The sequence below is a fragment of the Cucurbita pepo genome, unplaced genomic scaffold (assembly GCF_002806865.2).
Source record: "Cucurbita pepo subsp. pepo cultivar mu-cu-16 unplaced genomic scaffold, ASM280686v2 Cp4.1_scaffold000167, whole genome shotgun sequence".
In the NCBI taxonomy this organism is placed as follows: Eukaryota; Viridiplantae; Streptophyta; class Magnoliopsida; order Cucurbitales; family Cucurbitaceae; genus Cucurbita; species Cucurbita pepo.
Window position 1 is genome coordinate 225,438 of NW_019646446.1, and position 15,407 is coordinate 240,844.

Below are 15,407 nucleotides of genomic sequence, written 5' to 3' on the forward strand. Positions count from 1 at the left end.
TTGACTTAAGGAAGGAAAGATGAAAGAAGAATGAGATTGAATTGAACTCCCTTCCCTGTCGGTCTCGCAGCTTGGCTCAATCACCTTGAAAGACAGTAAACAAGGTGGCTTCGCTCAAACATCAGGTAAATAGATGAAGTAGCTCTTGAACTCGGGAAAGGCTCAACTCAAGATTCATTCTCTTTGTCTTTCTTTTACCTTCTTTCATTCTGTAAAGCATACATATTCTCTTTGAGTAGCTCTTTTCTTTCTAGGATTTGCGGTGAATCCCCCAGTTAAGTATTTATGCATTAGTATAGGAACTCCCAATTCTCGTCTCGAGCAAGTATAGCCCTTTTCATCATGTCTTCGCATCTGCAGTAGCATTGTAGACATTCATAAACTGCAGCTCTTACTAGCATAATTCATCATTCATTCTTAGCGGATCAAATCCCAATTTAGGTTTATATAGTACATCCCAATAGAGAGAAGGCGACCATACATACTTGTTCAACTTATCTTTTTCAACCCGTGGATACCATGAGGGAGGCGTGGGGCCTTGGAAAGTGTATATAAGCAGTAGGGGTAGGGATTCGGCAAATACTCCAGACGTAGAGCACGCGGAGCCTTGGAATCTAATTAACCACAATAGAAGTCAATCAGTAACAGAACCTTCCGCAAAAGGGTCTAGTAGGGGATAAGCAGCTAGANGCACGCGGAGCCTTGGAATCTAATTAACCACAATAGAAGTCAGTCAGTAACAGAACCTTCCGCAAAAGGGTCTAGTAGGGGATAAGCAGCGTCATAAGTAAGCAATATATTGATTTTCAGCGGGAACAAACATCCATAGCATCGTCCTTTCGTCGGTAAGGATCAAGACAGGTAAGCTCATCGGTCCACACAGTTAGTTGTCCATGTACCAGTATAAGATTCAGCATCAGCAGCTACAGTGTCCCCTGCTTCCTCGGGTGGAACTAATTACTCCCGGTTGAGCAGTTACTCGTAATGCAAGATCCCAGTATCTTTGGTTTCATATGAAGGAAGAGTCTAATAAATCAATTTAGTTAGAATCTTTAACACCAGCTTTGAATACAACCACTACTTGCTAAAGAGACTGAACTCCGCAACTCAAGATTCATTAGAGTTTACTCCTATACCTCTCCAACAAATGAAAGGATGTTCGCTGCGCTACTGAAGAAGAATCATTAATGAGACTGACCCTCCTAAACTATCAGCTTCTATTCTATAAAGGAACCGGAACCAGGTTTCACTCTTTCATCACAAGCAAGGTAATTCATAAGTTAACCAACCCTACTTTCCTTATTCATTAGACTGAACCGACACCCTTTTCTTTCACTCACTCGACTGTAATGTAAGAAACAAGCAAGAATGATCCCGAACTCTCTTTTACTCTGTCTGCGTCTTCTTCCTTTGCTTTTCCTCTTTATTCATTCTTGTTAACTCCTTTGACTATCTATCCTTTAGAGTCTGAGTCGTTAAAAGAAAAGAGATGAATTACACTTAACTACTTCCCTCTCACCTCGTAAACTCGGTTTCCCAATTTCATTTCCTGAACCTCTTTCCCAAGGTCAAGCTATTTGAAGAACCTTTCTTTACAGGGGAGGAGAGAGAGTCAATTCAGTAACAATCCGGAACAGGAGAGCTTTCAATTCATTCAATGCCTACATCAACCAAAGACTCTACTTCCTCTTTTGCTTAGTGAGAATCTAAGGGTGACTCGAGAAGGAAGCTATCCATTTATGCCTTTGGGTTACGAGAAGAATAAATTAGGAGAGAAGCAGCTGGAAGTCAAAGAGAAGAATTATTATCATTGAGTTTAGTTGGTAGGGATGAGACTTTGTTTTTCTTTCACTCACTGTAAACAAACAAGGTGGCTTCGCTACTCGCTTTAGTCCGTTTCTTCTTATTCTTTTAAGTCAGGTTGATTTAAGGAAGTCAAGATTGAATGAAAAAGTATAGTAGGATTGTCGGAAGGAAAGAGAAGAGAAGAGGGGTTTGGTTCTTTCTCCTTCACCATAGAAGTTTAGCCAGCCTATTCTACAATGTCTCAAGATGTTAGCTGTTTGGGGTATTCTTTATTGGCATTTTGATTGATTGATTGATANAGATGTTAGCTGTTTGGGGTATTCTTTATTGGCATTTTGAATCAATAGGGAAAGGGGGATTGATTGATTCCCTACTGAACCTCGGTCTCTTTTCTTTCCTATTCTATTGGTCACACTTCGAACGGTTGGTTTTTCTCTTTCATTTGGTTAGTCTTTCTCTTTTTCTTCCTTGTCGGATTCTCGGCATAAAGGAAGAATCAGTCTCGTAATCAAATCATCATGAATGAAAGTCAGAAGTAATAAGGTCAGGTTAATAACTAATAAGGTAGTTCTGATCAGTAGCAGTTTTTTTGTTTGCTTACTCCTTTCTATCTTTAGAAACGATTCTTCTTTCACTAGTAGGGGGTTTCGATATTCTTTCCTCTCGCTAGAGGATTTACCTTCAAAGACTGTAAACTCGGTAAACTCATTTACCTTTACAGAANTCTATCTTTAGAAACGATTCTTCTTTCACTAGTAGGGGGTTTTGATATTCTTTCCTCTCGCTAGAGGATTTACCTTCAAAGACGGTAAACTCAGTAAACTCATTTACCTTTACAGAAGAAGAAGATAATATGAAATCAAAACGAACAAACAAATACAGTTGTTGAGTCAATTAAATCCTCTGTCTATATCTATTGGTCGAGTAGCTTCGCTCCGGAACCCTTTATTTAACCTGACCGTAACCTTATACTTTCATTCCCTCTTTATTCAAAGACAAGGTAAGATAGGCTTCGCTACTTCTCTTTTTCTTCTCTTTCTCATTCACCTCTTGGTTTCCCAATTCCATTACCTTATTCCGTTAAGGAAGGAAGGTTTAAGGAAAGATTAATAGTCGACTCGTTCACCTCTCTTTTCTTTGTAACTAGGCTTTTTAAACAAATAGAATTTACAGGCAGAAGAGTCAAATAGATAGCTTGAGCTCAGCTCGGTTCCTAAGACTTAATCCTTACCTACCCTTATACTGTTACTGTATTAACAGATTGAACTTCAAAAGCAGATGAGAGTCAGTCAGACAAAGAAGAATTTGGGGTAGAGCGGGGGATTCATCCAACTTACCTTCTCAATCACCTGGCGGTAAAGCAATTCTACTATATGCCGGAACCTGAACAACCTTTACACGGTCTCTTTTCTTTCCTCTCGCTATAGGTAGGTCGTCTCGAATCTCTTTTCTTTCTCTTGATTTTCTAGTGTGAGTTTTTCTTTCCTTGACCTTTGACAGTATTACCTTCCTCTTTTGCTTTCATTTTCTTCTCTGACTGATTAAACTTCTATCTTCAATACCTTTTGAANAAGAAAACGGATGCGCTAACGCCTTGACTTGAGATTTGGAAATGCAAATGAAAGAGGAAATAGAAAAATCAGTCAATTCCTTTCGAGTTTCGCCTTCACCCTTCCGTGCACCCGCCTTAGGTTAGGCGAGGCCGATCCCACGGCTAAGATAGTCGCTCCAGAGGTCGCCTGCTTCCGGCTTCGACCGGGAATCCTGCCAGTTCCTGGGGCAACCCCTATCAAAACCCCAATCAACAACCGGGGGCGGCTCAAGAGGCGCTGCCAAAGGCTAGCACAAGCGAGCGCTCCTAATTCCATTTGACCTGAGTGAGGGTTTGCAACAAGGGTGGGCTGTCTATTTTCTCCCCAACTAATTACCTGAATTGAATGAAGAAGGATTTTGACCGCTATCCCCATCCATCCCCTGAGGCACTTCTCAGGTAAATTCACACGTTAGTCACGCAGCAACTACGTTCAGAGTGTGAAAGAGGGCGAGTGCGGCCCTCACTTTGAAGAAATGAGAAATATGTATTCGGAAAGAGCCAATAACATTCTTTCTCAGGATCTGGAAATATCTGCGTAGATGGATGCCGAACCCCTCCACGAATGGATGGAGCAGATTAGAGATAACCCTACAATCTGCTAAAAAGTCTTTCGGCATAATACTACCGATATGCTATAAAAAAAGCAGAAAAGGTTTCCTCTCCCTCTCCCTATCTATGGATTCTGACTCCTTACTCCCTCTCCCTATCGGTCTCGCTCCTTCCTTACTCCTGACTCCCTCTTCTCCTTTTTTTCTTTCTTTTTTTTCGGTATGCCGCTCCGCGAGAAAGAAAACCAAGTGGGCTGTGGTGATGTCAGAATTGAGTTTTTCTACTTTCACTTGTTGAGGATATCGGGGAGACCCTTGACCTGGGCGGGCTCCCGCGCCCTTCTTTCTTTGTTTAGTTTGTTTATCTCGGGCCCTCTCGAGTCAGGTTCGCTGTTTGCTGGGCGCTTTTCTTGCTTTTTATGAAGTCGCCCTTTTTCTTTCCTTTCCTTCGTTTGTGCATCTTTCTTTCTCCCATGCTTTCCGTTGGTCAACAACCAACCACAGCTCTCTATAGTTCTTCACTACTCGTCCAGGAAGGAGTCTCTTTCTGTCTGGCTGGAGGGAATAATAATCATTTTTTCTCAATCAAGAATGCCTCAACTGGATAAATTGACTTATTTCACACAATTCTTCTGGTCATGCCTTTTCTTCTTTACTTTCTATATTCCCATATGCAATGATGGAGATGGAGTACTTGGGATCAGTAGAATTCTCAAACTCCGGAACCAACTGGTTTCACACCGGGGGAACAAGATACGGAGCAACGACCCCAACAGTTTGGAAGATATCTTGAGAAAAGGTTTTAGCACCGGTGTATCCTATATGTACTCTAGTTTATTCGAAGTATCCCAATGGTGTAACGCCGTCGACTTATTGGGAAAAAGGAGGAAGAAGATCACTTTTCTCTCTTGTTTCGGAGAAATAAGTGGCTCACGAGGTCTCGAAAGAAATATATTCTATTTGATCTCGAAGTCCTCATATAGCACTTCTTCCAATCCTGGATGGGGGATCGCTTGTAGGAATGACATAATGCTAATCCATGTTCTACACGGCCAAGGAAGCATCGTTTTTTAATCTCATTATGACTTGGTCGTTCGGAAGAGATTCTTTCTCGATCAGATATAGTAGAAAGCATTACAAGAGATAGATATATACCCCTTTTCAAATCCCCACGCGAAGAAGGACGTTCAGAAAGGTTATCGAGAAAGTCAATCGCTCTTTTTAGTGGGGAGGAATAGTCCGGGAAGGGAGCGAGACCAAGCCGAGGAGAGTAAGCCCTTCCCACGTGTAAAGTTGAATAAATTCATCCTCAACCAGAGAGATCAACCTGCGCCTTTCATTTTAGGCCGCCGGCGGCGCAGAACGCACTAATCCGCGACCAACAAGTTTTCCGAAACCAAACTGAAGAGAATTCTGACTTGACTAAAATGCTTGCTGAAAATCAACGAAAGAAGGAAGGTCTTCCCACGTAGTTCGTCGGTCAAACCAACGAGATTCTCCTCTCAAAGGAATAGAGAGATCTTTTTCTAGTTAGACTTCTATCAATGCAATGAAAGAACCATCCCTTCCTCTTTTTTTGTCCTGTCAGATAGAAAGAAAATGAGACCCCAGCCCTTCTTTACCACTTTAGCGGGGGTGAAGGGGGGGTTTACATACAACCGAGGCAAAGTTGTTTATGATTGAATCTCAGAGGCATTCTTTTCATTTGGTAGATCCAAGCCCATGGCCCATTTCGGGTTCACTCGGAGCTTTGGCAACCACCGTAGGAGGTGTGATGTACATGCACTCATTTCAAGGGGGTGCAACACTGATCAGTTTGGGCCTCATATTTATCCTATATACCATGTTCGTATGGTGGCGCGATGTTCTACGTGAATCCACGTTGGAAGGACATCATACCAAAGTCGTACAATTAGGACTTCGATATGGGTTTATTCTGTTTATCGTATCGGAGGTGATGTTCCTTTTAGCTTTTTTTCGGGCTTCTTCTCATTCTTCTTTGGCACCCACAGTAGAGATCGGAGGTATTTGGCCCCCAAAAGGGATTGGGGTTTTAGATCCTCGGGAAATCCCTTTTCTTAATACCCTGATTCTCCTTTCATCCGGAGCTGCCGTAACTTGGGCTCATCATGCTATACTCGCGGGGAAGGAAAAAGGAGCTGTTTACGCTTTAGTAGCTACCGTTTCACTGGCTCTAGTATTCACAGGCTTTCAAGGAATGGAATATTATCAAGCACCCTTTACTATTTCTGATAGTATTTATGGTTCTACCTTTTTCTTAGCAACTGGCTTTCATGGGTTTCATGTGATTATAGGTACTCTTTTCTTGATCATATGTGGTATTCGCCAATATCTTGGTCATCTGACCAAGGAGCATCACGTTGGCTTTGAAGCAGCTGCATGGTACTGGCATTTTGTAGACGTGGTTCGGTTATTCCTATTTGTCTCTATCTATTGGTGGGGAGGTATATGAAAGAACAAAACAGTGCATTGAGGAATTCAAGCTCGAAGACAAAGAGAACCGGGCTATTCCAAAGAATTACAGCAGCTTTCCTTCTTCCTTTAATTATTATATACAAAAAAGTCTCTTCCACTTTCCTACCAAATCTATCTGTATTCTGGCACATAAATTCAGGGATCGAAGAGATTATGGCAGATCATGTTCACCAAGAAATGACCCGAAATTGGATCTTAGTCTATTTGAGATTGTTCCTTTTAATCGTAATCAAAGATGTTTTCTTGTCTCTCATTTATTTTTCNGAAGAGATTATGGCAGATCATGTTCACCAAGAAATGACCCGAAATTGGATCTTAGTCTATTTGAGATTGTTCCTTTTAATCGTAATCAAAGATGTTTTCTTGTCTCTCATTTCTTTTCCGAATAAATCGAAGAACCTAATGGATCGAACGAACTCATCCTTGGCAGCTATGAAAGATATCGCCCTTGCGGAAGGAACATTCTCTTCTCTTTTGAGTTTCAGGCAAGAGCTCTTTTTTCTTCAATAAAGGTTTGGAACTCTCATCTTTACGAGAAGAATATGGTATGGGCTTGGTGAAGCTATGAAGCATCTTAGAGTATTCCATTCCTTCAGCTGGATCCGGGCTTGGTTCGACCTCAAAAAAATGTCGATTTAGTAGAGAGAGGTTTGCGAAAGGATATCAACGTATTAGTATATAGATAGATAGAGTGTGCATGCAAGGTGTGTGTAGGTATACCACTTACGAGAAAGAACCCCAAGTAAGTAAAGTAGTTAACCAAAGACAAGTAAGTAGTTCGTCAGTCCTTCCTCCGACGCCTCCCGTTCATTTTCCATTCTTTCATCTTTTTTGTTTTGTTTCGTTCATAGGTCCCAAGCCCTTCTTATCAAGCCCTCCTTAAGTCAAAAAACAGAATAATGCTGACTTTATTTGAACGAACATTGTAAGAACCTTTCTAACTGACACCCCAGTCATAATGCCACCCACCTCTTTTTCTTTTTGAACAAAGACCTTTTTGTCTTTTTGATTTGAGTTAATAATCATCAATCAAATAAATAACTGGCAGGTTTCATTAAAAGCGGAGGCCCGCCATCTGCTAGCATTGTGGTTTGGAATCGATTCTTTCTCAATGTCCCACCCTTTCTTTGAACCTTGTCAATGATCGAACTTAAAGATATGAACTGAGTGCCATTTGATGAGTAACTGAGAACAAGGGAGAGGGATATGGAAAGGATAAAGTAATGAAAGAGGAAATCATTGCTAGTAGTAACGACTTGTCACGATCCATTGGTTCATATAGAATCCATGTCCTAGGTGTATCAAAAAACATGATTTTCGCTAAGCGTATATAATAAAATAGAGTGAAAGGGTCCACCCCGAAACCAAGGGGGTACTAACTAAGAGCTGAGTCCTCTCCGAACCGCACGAGATAGTTGCCCATCATACGGCTCACCAACTTCACTTGCCTCTATGGGAGGCTCGCTCCGGGCAGGTTCGGATCACTTACAATACACGGCTCTACGAAGGAAGGGCTTGGTGGGTTAGTAACGTTTTCAATATGATGATTTTTCCGTATTTGTTTGATGAGAAATGCGAGACGAAAAAGGAACTCATCTTTTCGACTGGGAAATGCAAGTCTGTTTTGTCCACTTTCTCCATCCCCCTCTATTGTTCGATCTCTTCCATCTCTGCCTCGCTCGTTGTCACCTATGTTGGTTGAAGAAANTCAATATGATGATTTTTCCATATTTGTTTGATGAGAAATGCAAGACGAAAAAGGAACTCATCTTTTTGACTGGGAAATGCAAGTCTGTTTTGTCCACTTTCTCCATCCCCCTCTATTGTTCGATCTCTTCCATCTCTGCCTCGCTCGTTGTCACCTATGTTGGTTGAAGAAAGGTTTGTAACCCTGTGTAGAGAATGAAGAGGGGCCAAGCATCTTCCTCTCAACAGTGCTTCTTGAGGCTCCACTCTCCCCGTAAGGCCCCGTTGTTAGCCTGGGCGAGGGGATAAGGAATAAGGATTGAAACCCACTTCTTGAGCTCTGCCAGGGACTGGACAGTGGTTAGCTTTGTAAATGTGTAGAGCCAAGTGTAGTGTGGTGTAGTAGTCAGCACTTCTAGGCCCCTTCCCGGCTACAGGATGACTCCAGTGCTTTGGGTACTACGGACCCTCTGCCATCCATTGCAGCAGAGCCGTTTCATGAGCGGGGGGGCTAAGCGCTGTTCTTTGAATCAACCGTTGAATGAAATCGAATCTCGATAGATTCATCCATCTTTCTATTCATAGATCTAACTCAAAAAATGGATTGATTAAGTAGCGTGAAGCCCCAAATCCTTGATTTGGCCAGGAAAGACTGCACTGCTTTGTGGCCCAGGAAGCGAAGGGAATGAGCTCGTCTCCCCACTTCTTTTTTTGATTTGTGTCCGTTCCGCACTTCGCGCGCGATGGCACTTTGTTTGTTCTCCTCTTATTCTTCATTGGACGGTTCGGATGGACTTCGCCGTTCTTTCCCAACTCAAATGGAAAAGGCTGTCTCACATCGAGATGTCGATTCGTTTTCTGCCCCCAATGAGATGGGGAATTAGTAACCCCCTATCTATTTCGTATTTGGCCCTAAATCTATCTGAATCGAGGCCTGGCTCACATCGTTCCAACAACCGCTGGGGAGCACCTCAGTATACGATCGCGCGCAATAACTGGGAGTCATATTCTATTACACCTAAGGCCAACTTCAATTCACCAAACCAAGGTTCATCTCGTGTAGTGATTGTGGACTCGTACAAGGGAGTAGACGTTTGATGTATCAGACTCGACCCTATCTTTCGGAGCATGCATTCCCATCCGTGTCGCAACTGATTCGGTAAGCTACGTGTCCGATGCATGGAGAACTGCCTTCCGTCTCCCCAACAGACTGACTTACTCGTGGCAACCTTCCGGCCGCCCAACGACCTATAACGCTAGTCACTACTCCCACTGGGGCTAGGAAGTAAGCCCCACAACCCAAAGCGGCGAAAAACAAATAGAATTTGCTACAAAAACCGGCTAACGGGGGTATTCCTGCGTATGAGAACATAGTAATGGAGAAGGTAATAGCCGAAATAGGATTCGTTTTGGCTAGAGCGCCCAAATCCGCTAGATATTTTACACGGGTTTGCCGTAATGCTAAAACTATAGTGAATGCATCTATCGTCATGAATACATAAATAAAGATACCAATTAGTAGTGATTGAATTCCTTCTATGGTTCCACATGAGAAACCAGTACGAATATAACCTACATGTCCAATTGAACTATGAGCTAGAGGTCTTTTGACTTTCGTTTGGGCCATGGCGGCCAGTGCTCCTAAGATCATAGAAGCAATGCTGCAGAAAAAGAAGATTTGTTGCAATGTAGCTCCATAGGAACCATAAATAGAAAGACGTGAAATATTAGCAAAAATAGAGATTTTAGGCGCAATAGAAAGGAATGCTGTAACCGGCGTGGGGGAACCCTCATAGATATCAGGTGCCCACATATATAGAGTCAAAAGAGATATGGAGTCCGAAGGGGAGGGGGGTTTTCTTCGGGGCTTGAGAGATGGAATAGATAGGGCCCCACAAGTTGAGAATTCGCCGCTGTGGAATGAACACGAAAGGGAACGAGGAATGATCAACGAAAAAAGTGCTCTCTGAACCGAACGTGAAAGTTGTTTTCCATCAGACGGCTGTTTCCGTAACTCCACTCTCGACTTGGATTATATATCCAAAAAGGTCCGCTCTCGGCTATTCCACACGCAGCCTAGCAGACAGAGGCCGTGGTTATCTGAAGTGGATTCTCTCTTTTCTGACGTGGATGCCGAACCTGCTGACCCATTGACTAAGAAGGGGGCGGGCGCAGCAGCTACATGGACCCCTTCCTTTTGTTGCCAGCGCTTTCCCGGGCCAAGCCGGAATTCTTGATGAGTATGAGAAAGGGCAGGCAAAGCCCGAAGACTGCTATCCTACCTAATAGGCCAGCGGGCAGAACGAGGAGAGGGCCCGGCAATCATACCACCGCTTTCGAAAAAGCCTGTTCCCTTCAGATAAGACGCACCGTAGGCCATCCTCGTCTTCGTTTTTGATGAAAAAGAAATCCAATCTCGATCTCCGAAAGCGTTTTCCTTCCCCTCCCTTCGTCGAGCCTTTCCTTTCATGGTTGGGGGAAGCATTTCCTTATCTGAACTTGGCGGGCATTCTTTACTAGCCTGATTCAAACAAAGAGGGGTGTGAACATAGGTAGGCTCAAAGATGATTTTCAGGTCCTAGCTACGCCATGCGTTCAATACAAAATCTGGAAAGCAGCAGGGATGACAAAAGGAGGTTTCCTGTCTTGCACTGAAAAACTCAGAGGAATAATAGATAGATATGTATTCTTTATCATCTCCCTATTTCTTTTGATATCATCGTTATATCTCTATATCTCAAATTGAGAAAGAAAGAGCAGATGGATCCTATCCCCTATATCGAACACTAAATCCTATCTATTGATCGAAAGATCTTCGTCAAATACCGGACTTTGCCTTTTCTTTTTTTTAGTAATTCCTCATATCCAAAGAAAGCAGCTTACCACAAGCACCCCACCTCATACGACTAGTTGGGGGGGCTGGCTGGCTGTTCGCCTTTTGAATCAAACAAAGTCAGTAGTAGGGGCTGAATAGCTACTTTCATTCTCAAGGAAAGCGAAGAATCCACCTTTAGTCAATAGGAGCCCTACTTCCCTCTTTCTTTGGGACCTCATCACTGAAATGAAAGCGCAAAGAAATTGCTTGATGAGTTGCCGGGCGTAGCGCACCGCAGGTTAATCTCTCGTTTTTTTTTAGCTTGACTTTACTATTACTAAACTAATAAGGGCTCGCTGCTTGATAGTGACTTCTTTAGTTTGGTAGGATGACGAAAGAAAGACTACTTCAATGACGTAAACTGCCGGAAACTCGAGAGGGTCGCCTTTGGAAGCATTCGCCGGTAACCCGTCACAACATAATAAAAAGGAATGAGTTTAGCTGACTGAATCCAATCCATAAACCCGGAAACGAGACTTTGTTCCCTTTCGTCAAGTAGGTCAAAAAAGAGGTATACGAACGACTTTTGCTTTGCTTTGCCTTATACTCGATTGGAACAAAGCTCATAAAGAAGGGGAGGCGGAATGGAGAAAGGAAAGGGACAAGGGCGGTCTTGCTTGGCGCGAAGGTGTTTTGGGGGTAGGGTACTAAAGGTCCTCGGACTTCCAGGCGGTTTTTCTTTTGGGCAGCTGTTCACCGTTGGATCTCGCCAATACAGCCCCCCATAGTTTTCGTTACCGAGATATCTTTTTTTTCATTGTTCCCAGGGATTTTTTGGGTAATCTGCTCCCATGCTGCAAACAGTCAAATCTGAACTCAACCCTGTCGCTCTTCTTTCTTTCCTCGCGGGCAGGAAGCACACCAGCTGGGTGCCTTGCGTGATTCTACTGTGTTTTTTGCACTTGACTGGGTGGACAGTTGACCGGAAGAGAACTTAGATTCGCCCGGCCATCAGGCGGGCTAGTGCTTATCTTATGTGACAACACTACAGAGCGAGTGGCTCTTCTAGGCGGGCTGCTGTGTGACAAGACTACAGAGAAAGCGGCGCTTTCGTGTAACATGCTATGGTCTCAACGCCCTTACGAGGTAGTGATGAGTTTCACGTGCTCTAAGCCCGGCCCGCGCGCGGTTAGGAAGATTGGCCACAATCTGAGCGGTACCACCCACCCTACCCTACCACCTATAGGCGGCCGTCCGTCCTACAGCCGCCCGAAAAGGAACTGCAGTGATCTTGAATAGGAATCCTACAGCGATAGATAGAATCCCCATAAAAATACCACTAGATCGAGCACCAGTGATTTCGTATCCGGTCAAAATCTTGGCTAATTGATCGAAGTGGGTAGCTCCAGTAGACCCATAGATCATGGAACAAATAGGGTGGGTAGGCCCAAACACCACACTACACGTATAGACGCGAACCCCCCTCGTTACCGTACGTGCGACTCTCACCGCATACGGCTCGCACAAAGACTCATAAATCCATCCCGATTCCACCTCTATATACTCTCCCTCCAATCCTCGATCAAACTTGCGTTCCCCAGGCGCTATGAAATGGGGGTCTTGACTTCGCCTATCGTATGTATTGGCTTGGCTTCGTGCAGAACCAAGGAGGCATTCTGGCGGGCGCGTGTAGGAAGGGAAGGCCGACCACTACATAAAAGACAACGACTACAAGCAAAACCGGAAGCCACTCGCTTCTATTCTGGTTGGGATTGTCTATCGATGGGAATCTATAGATCGTAGTAATTCGCCAACCTCTATAAACTGAAATACGATACAATTTCACTTCACGCCACGGAAAAAAAGAAAGAAAGAGCGAAGCTCCCTGGGCTACGATGACGAATGCCTCTTTTCTCTTCTCTTCAGTCTACAACAAACAAGTGGGAGAGGCAGGATTCGAACCTACGTAGAAAAACTTCAACAGATTTACAGTCTGTCGCTTTTGACCGCTCGGCCACTCTCCCCTTCCCGGGCCGAGGCCCCCCTCAATGAGTTCGAAGAAGGAAGACCGCGCCCTGAATCAATCAATAAGCTTTTTGATTTGATTGAAGGGACTAATTACTATTTATTAGCTTAGCTAGCGTTCCGGGAGAATCCAGTCATTTAGTCAGTTCATAACAATCTCTGTAAAGCAAGGGGCAAAGCTTCTACACTTCCCCCTTCGTCGCTTCTGGCTAAGCTGCGAGTTAATGAGCAAGTGAATGAACAAACAAGCCATGTTCCTAAAAGGAGTGACCCTCTTTCTTCTTCTTTTATTCCCTTCCCCTATCCTTTCAAAGCCCATAGGTTGGGCGCTCCCGCTTGACTAAGAGTTGAGAAAGTCAGGCTCTTCCGCTGAGCGAAGCAGCGAGTCTACCCTTCTCGAGAGCCTACTTAAATAGCTTACGCTTACCAAGCCTAGTCTACAAAAAGAGGGGAGGGCTACAGCAAGCAAGCTTTCCCCCTTTCTTTGTTCTGGGTCGCGCCTCACCGCAGGCACTGAATGAATGAAATGAGTGGAGATCTTCCTTCCCCCTTCTTAATTACCAAGAACTTCGTTGCCACTAGTTAGAAGCTAATTTAGACCATCCCACACCCAAAAACAACTCGGAGCCTAAACTAAAGAGAAGAAAGAGAGTTCAGTCTACAAGAAGCTGGCAGAGCTTTAGCCATTGCACTACATCCATCGAGACTACCTAACTAAATCGTCACCCTGTTTTTTCGTTCTTCGAATGACGCTAGTGGAGACAAATTCCTTTCGGCGGCAGTCAGATACTAATTCAGTCTTCCCATTCATTCCCAGTGGATCCTTCTTTCTTCTCCCTAAGAATTGAACGAACCCAGTTTTTCTATACGAGAGTGAGGAATCAAAACCAACAACTTGCCACTTTTGATGTCCCACGATTCTTCCCGTTTAGAAACGACGGAGAAGGACAGGGGTTGCTAGGTCAGAAAAGCAAGAACTCGTCATTCTCCCCAAGTAGGATTTGAACCCACGACCAGTCAGTTAACAGCCGACCGCTCTACCACTGAGCTACTGAGGAACAACGGACTTAAGGAAGCCCACTCTCGTTCTTTGGACCAACTTCTGACCGAACAAAATGAGTCACTCTTTTTCACATACACCGGGAGAAAAGGTTACGATAGCAAGCCCCTCCCCGGCCGGAGAGCCTCCAGGACAAGGGGGCGGCGGTCAACCATCCACTCTCGAGATTCATATGGATCAATCGATGCGTCCTGCCAGTTCGCTAAGTAGACTCACTCTACCGAGTGGCAACAAAGGCTGGAACTATTCCTGCCAAAAACAAGGGACCTACTTCTCATCCTAGGAGTTAGCAGGTATGAAAGAGTCCCCTCTCTCTCTCTCCGAGTTTCGACTACTAAGTAGCACTTCTGCTATTCTATAATAGAATGGATTCTGGTCAAGCTGAAAAAGCCCACTATTATTAGTAAGCTAGCGCGCCCCCCTTATCAAAGTCGACGTTTCTCGCTTGTTAGTCCGACCTTTTTGGATATTTGAAGAAGGCAGGTTTGGAACCCTATCCAAGGGCAAGGTGCTGGTCTCGATCTCGCTTGGTGGTGCCCTTCCCTTCTCGATGATTGATTGTTGACTCAACATGGATTTCGTGCTTGAGTTGTGGGGCCCTCCCTCCATCTATCGAGTCAAGTAATTCGCTATCGGCAATTTGTCCGTCCTCATGCCATGCTTCTTCTTTCTCCGAATCGGTTCCTAGTGTCAGTCAATCAAGATTCGCCATCAAGAGAGGGTTAGGTTAAGCCAAGCCAGCTGGTCCCGCCATTCACTTCCCCCGTCCATCGATAACAGGAGTACGCATCAGCACATATCGAACGAAAAAAGCGCGAACCCTGGATTCTCTTCCTCAATCAAAATGTCGAGCAATTTCTCCCTATTAATTCGGTCAAAGTCTCCACGGGACCCTCTACGCGGAGGTGCACCATGTTGATAGGAGCAAAGACCAGATTGTACATGTCCTCGAAGGCTGCATTCATGGCAATCATCACTAGTTTCTCCCTCATTTCTTCTTTTTTCTCTTGAATTAAGGGCTATCCATTGAGTAAAGGGAGGTTTTGCTACAGTGATTCGGGCGGTTGGTGTCCTCTTCCTCTTCGAGAGTTGCGGGTCTTTCTGCATGAGTGGTAGCTCACAAACTCCTCGTACACGAGTCCTAGTCGTTGCGCAGCGGTCTGTTTCCCGGCTTCGGCGATGATGATTGGTTTCATCCATCCTCGACCCTAATGAAATGGAGTATTCCAGTCAGTCAAGCGGTTCGGGTTCTCGGCAGGTTCCCGTTCGCCTGCCCGCTCCCTCATAGTCCATTAGTGGGTAGGGTGGTAAACTGATAGATAGGGCGCCCGCCTCCTCTTCAGACGTGTCCTCGACAACTTGGCGGTTGGTTGTTCG

At 44.4% G+C, this 15,407-nt stretch overlaps 1 protein-coding gene and 1 non-coding gene across 2 annotated transcripts; one reads left to right on the forward strand and one right to left on the reverse strand.

The window, feature by feature from the left end:
- The first annotated feature begins 3,383 nt into the window (after positions 1–3,383).
- On the forward strand, positions 3,384–6,569 carry LOC111784179 (cytochrome c oxidase subunit 3). The gene is made up of 3 exons (XM_023664962.1): positions 3,384–5,012; positions 5,255–5,333; positions 5,639–6,569. The coding sequence occupies exons 1-3, from the start codon at positions 4,540–4,542 to the stop codon at positions 6,419–6,421; spliced, it is 1,335 nt and encodes a 444-aa protein (XP_023520730.1). The 5' UTR covers positions 3,384–4,539; the 3' UTR covers positions 6,422–6,569.
- Positions 6,570–13,956: 7,387 nt separating this feature from the next.
- TRNAN-GUU lies at positions 13,957–14,028 on the reverse strand. The gene has a single exon. It is a non-coding gene; the product is annotated as a tRNA-Asn (tRNA).
- Positions 14,029–15,407: the final 1,379 nt, after the last annotated feature.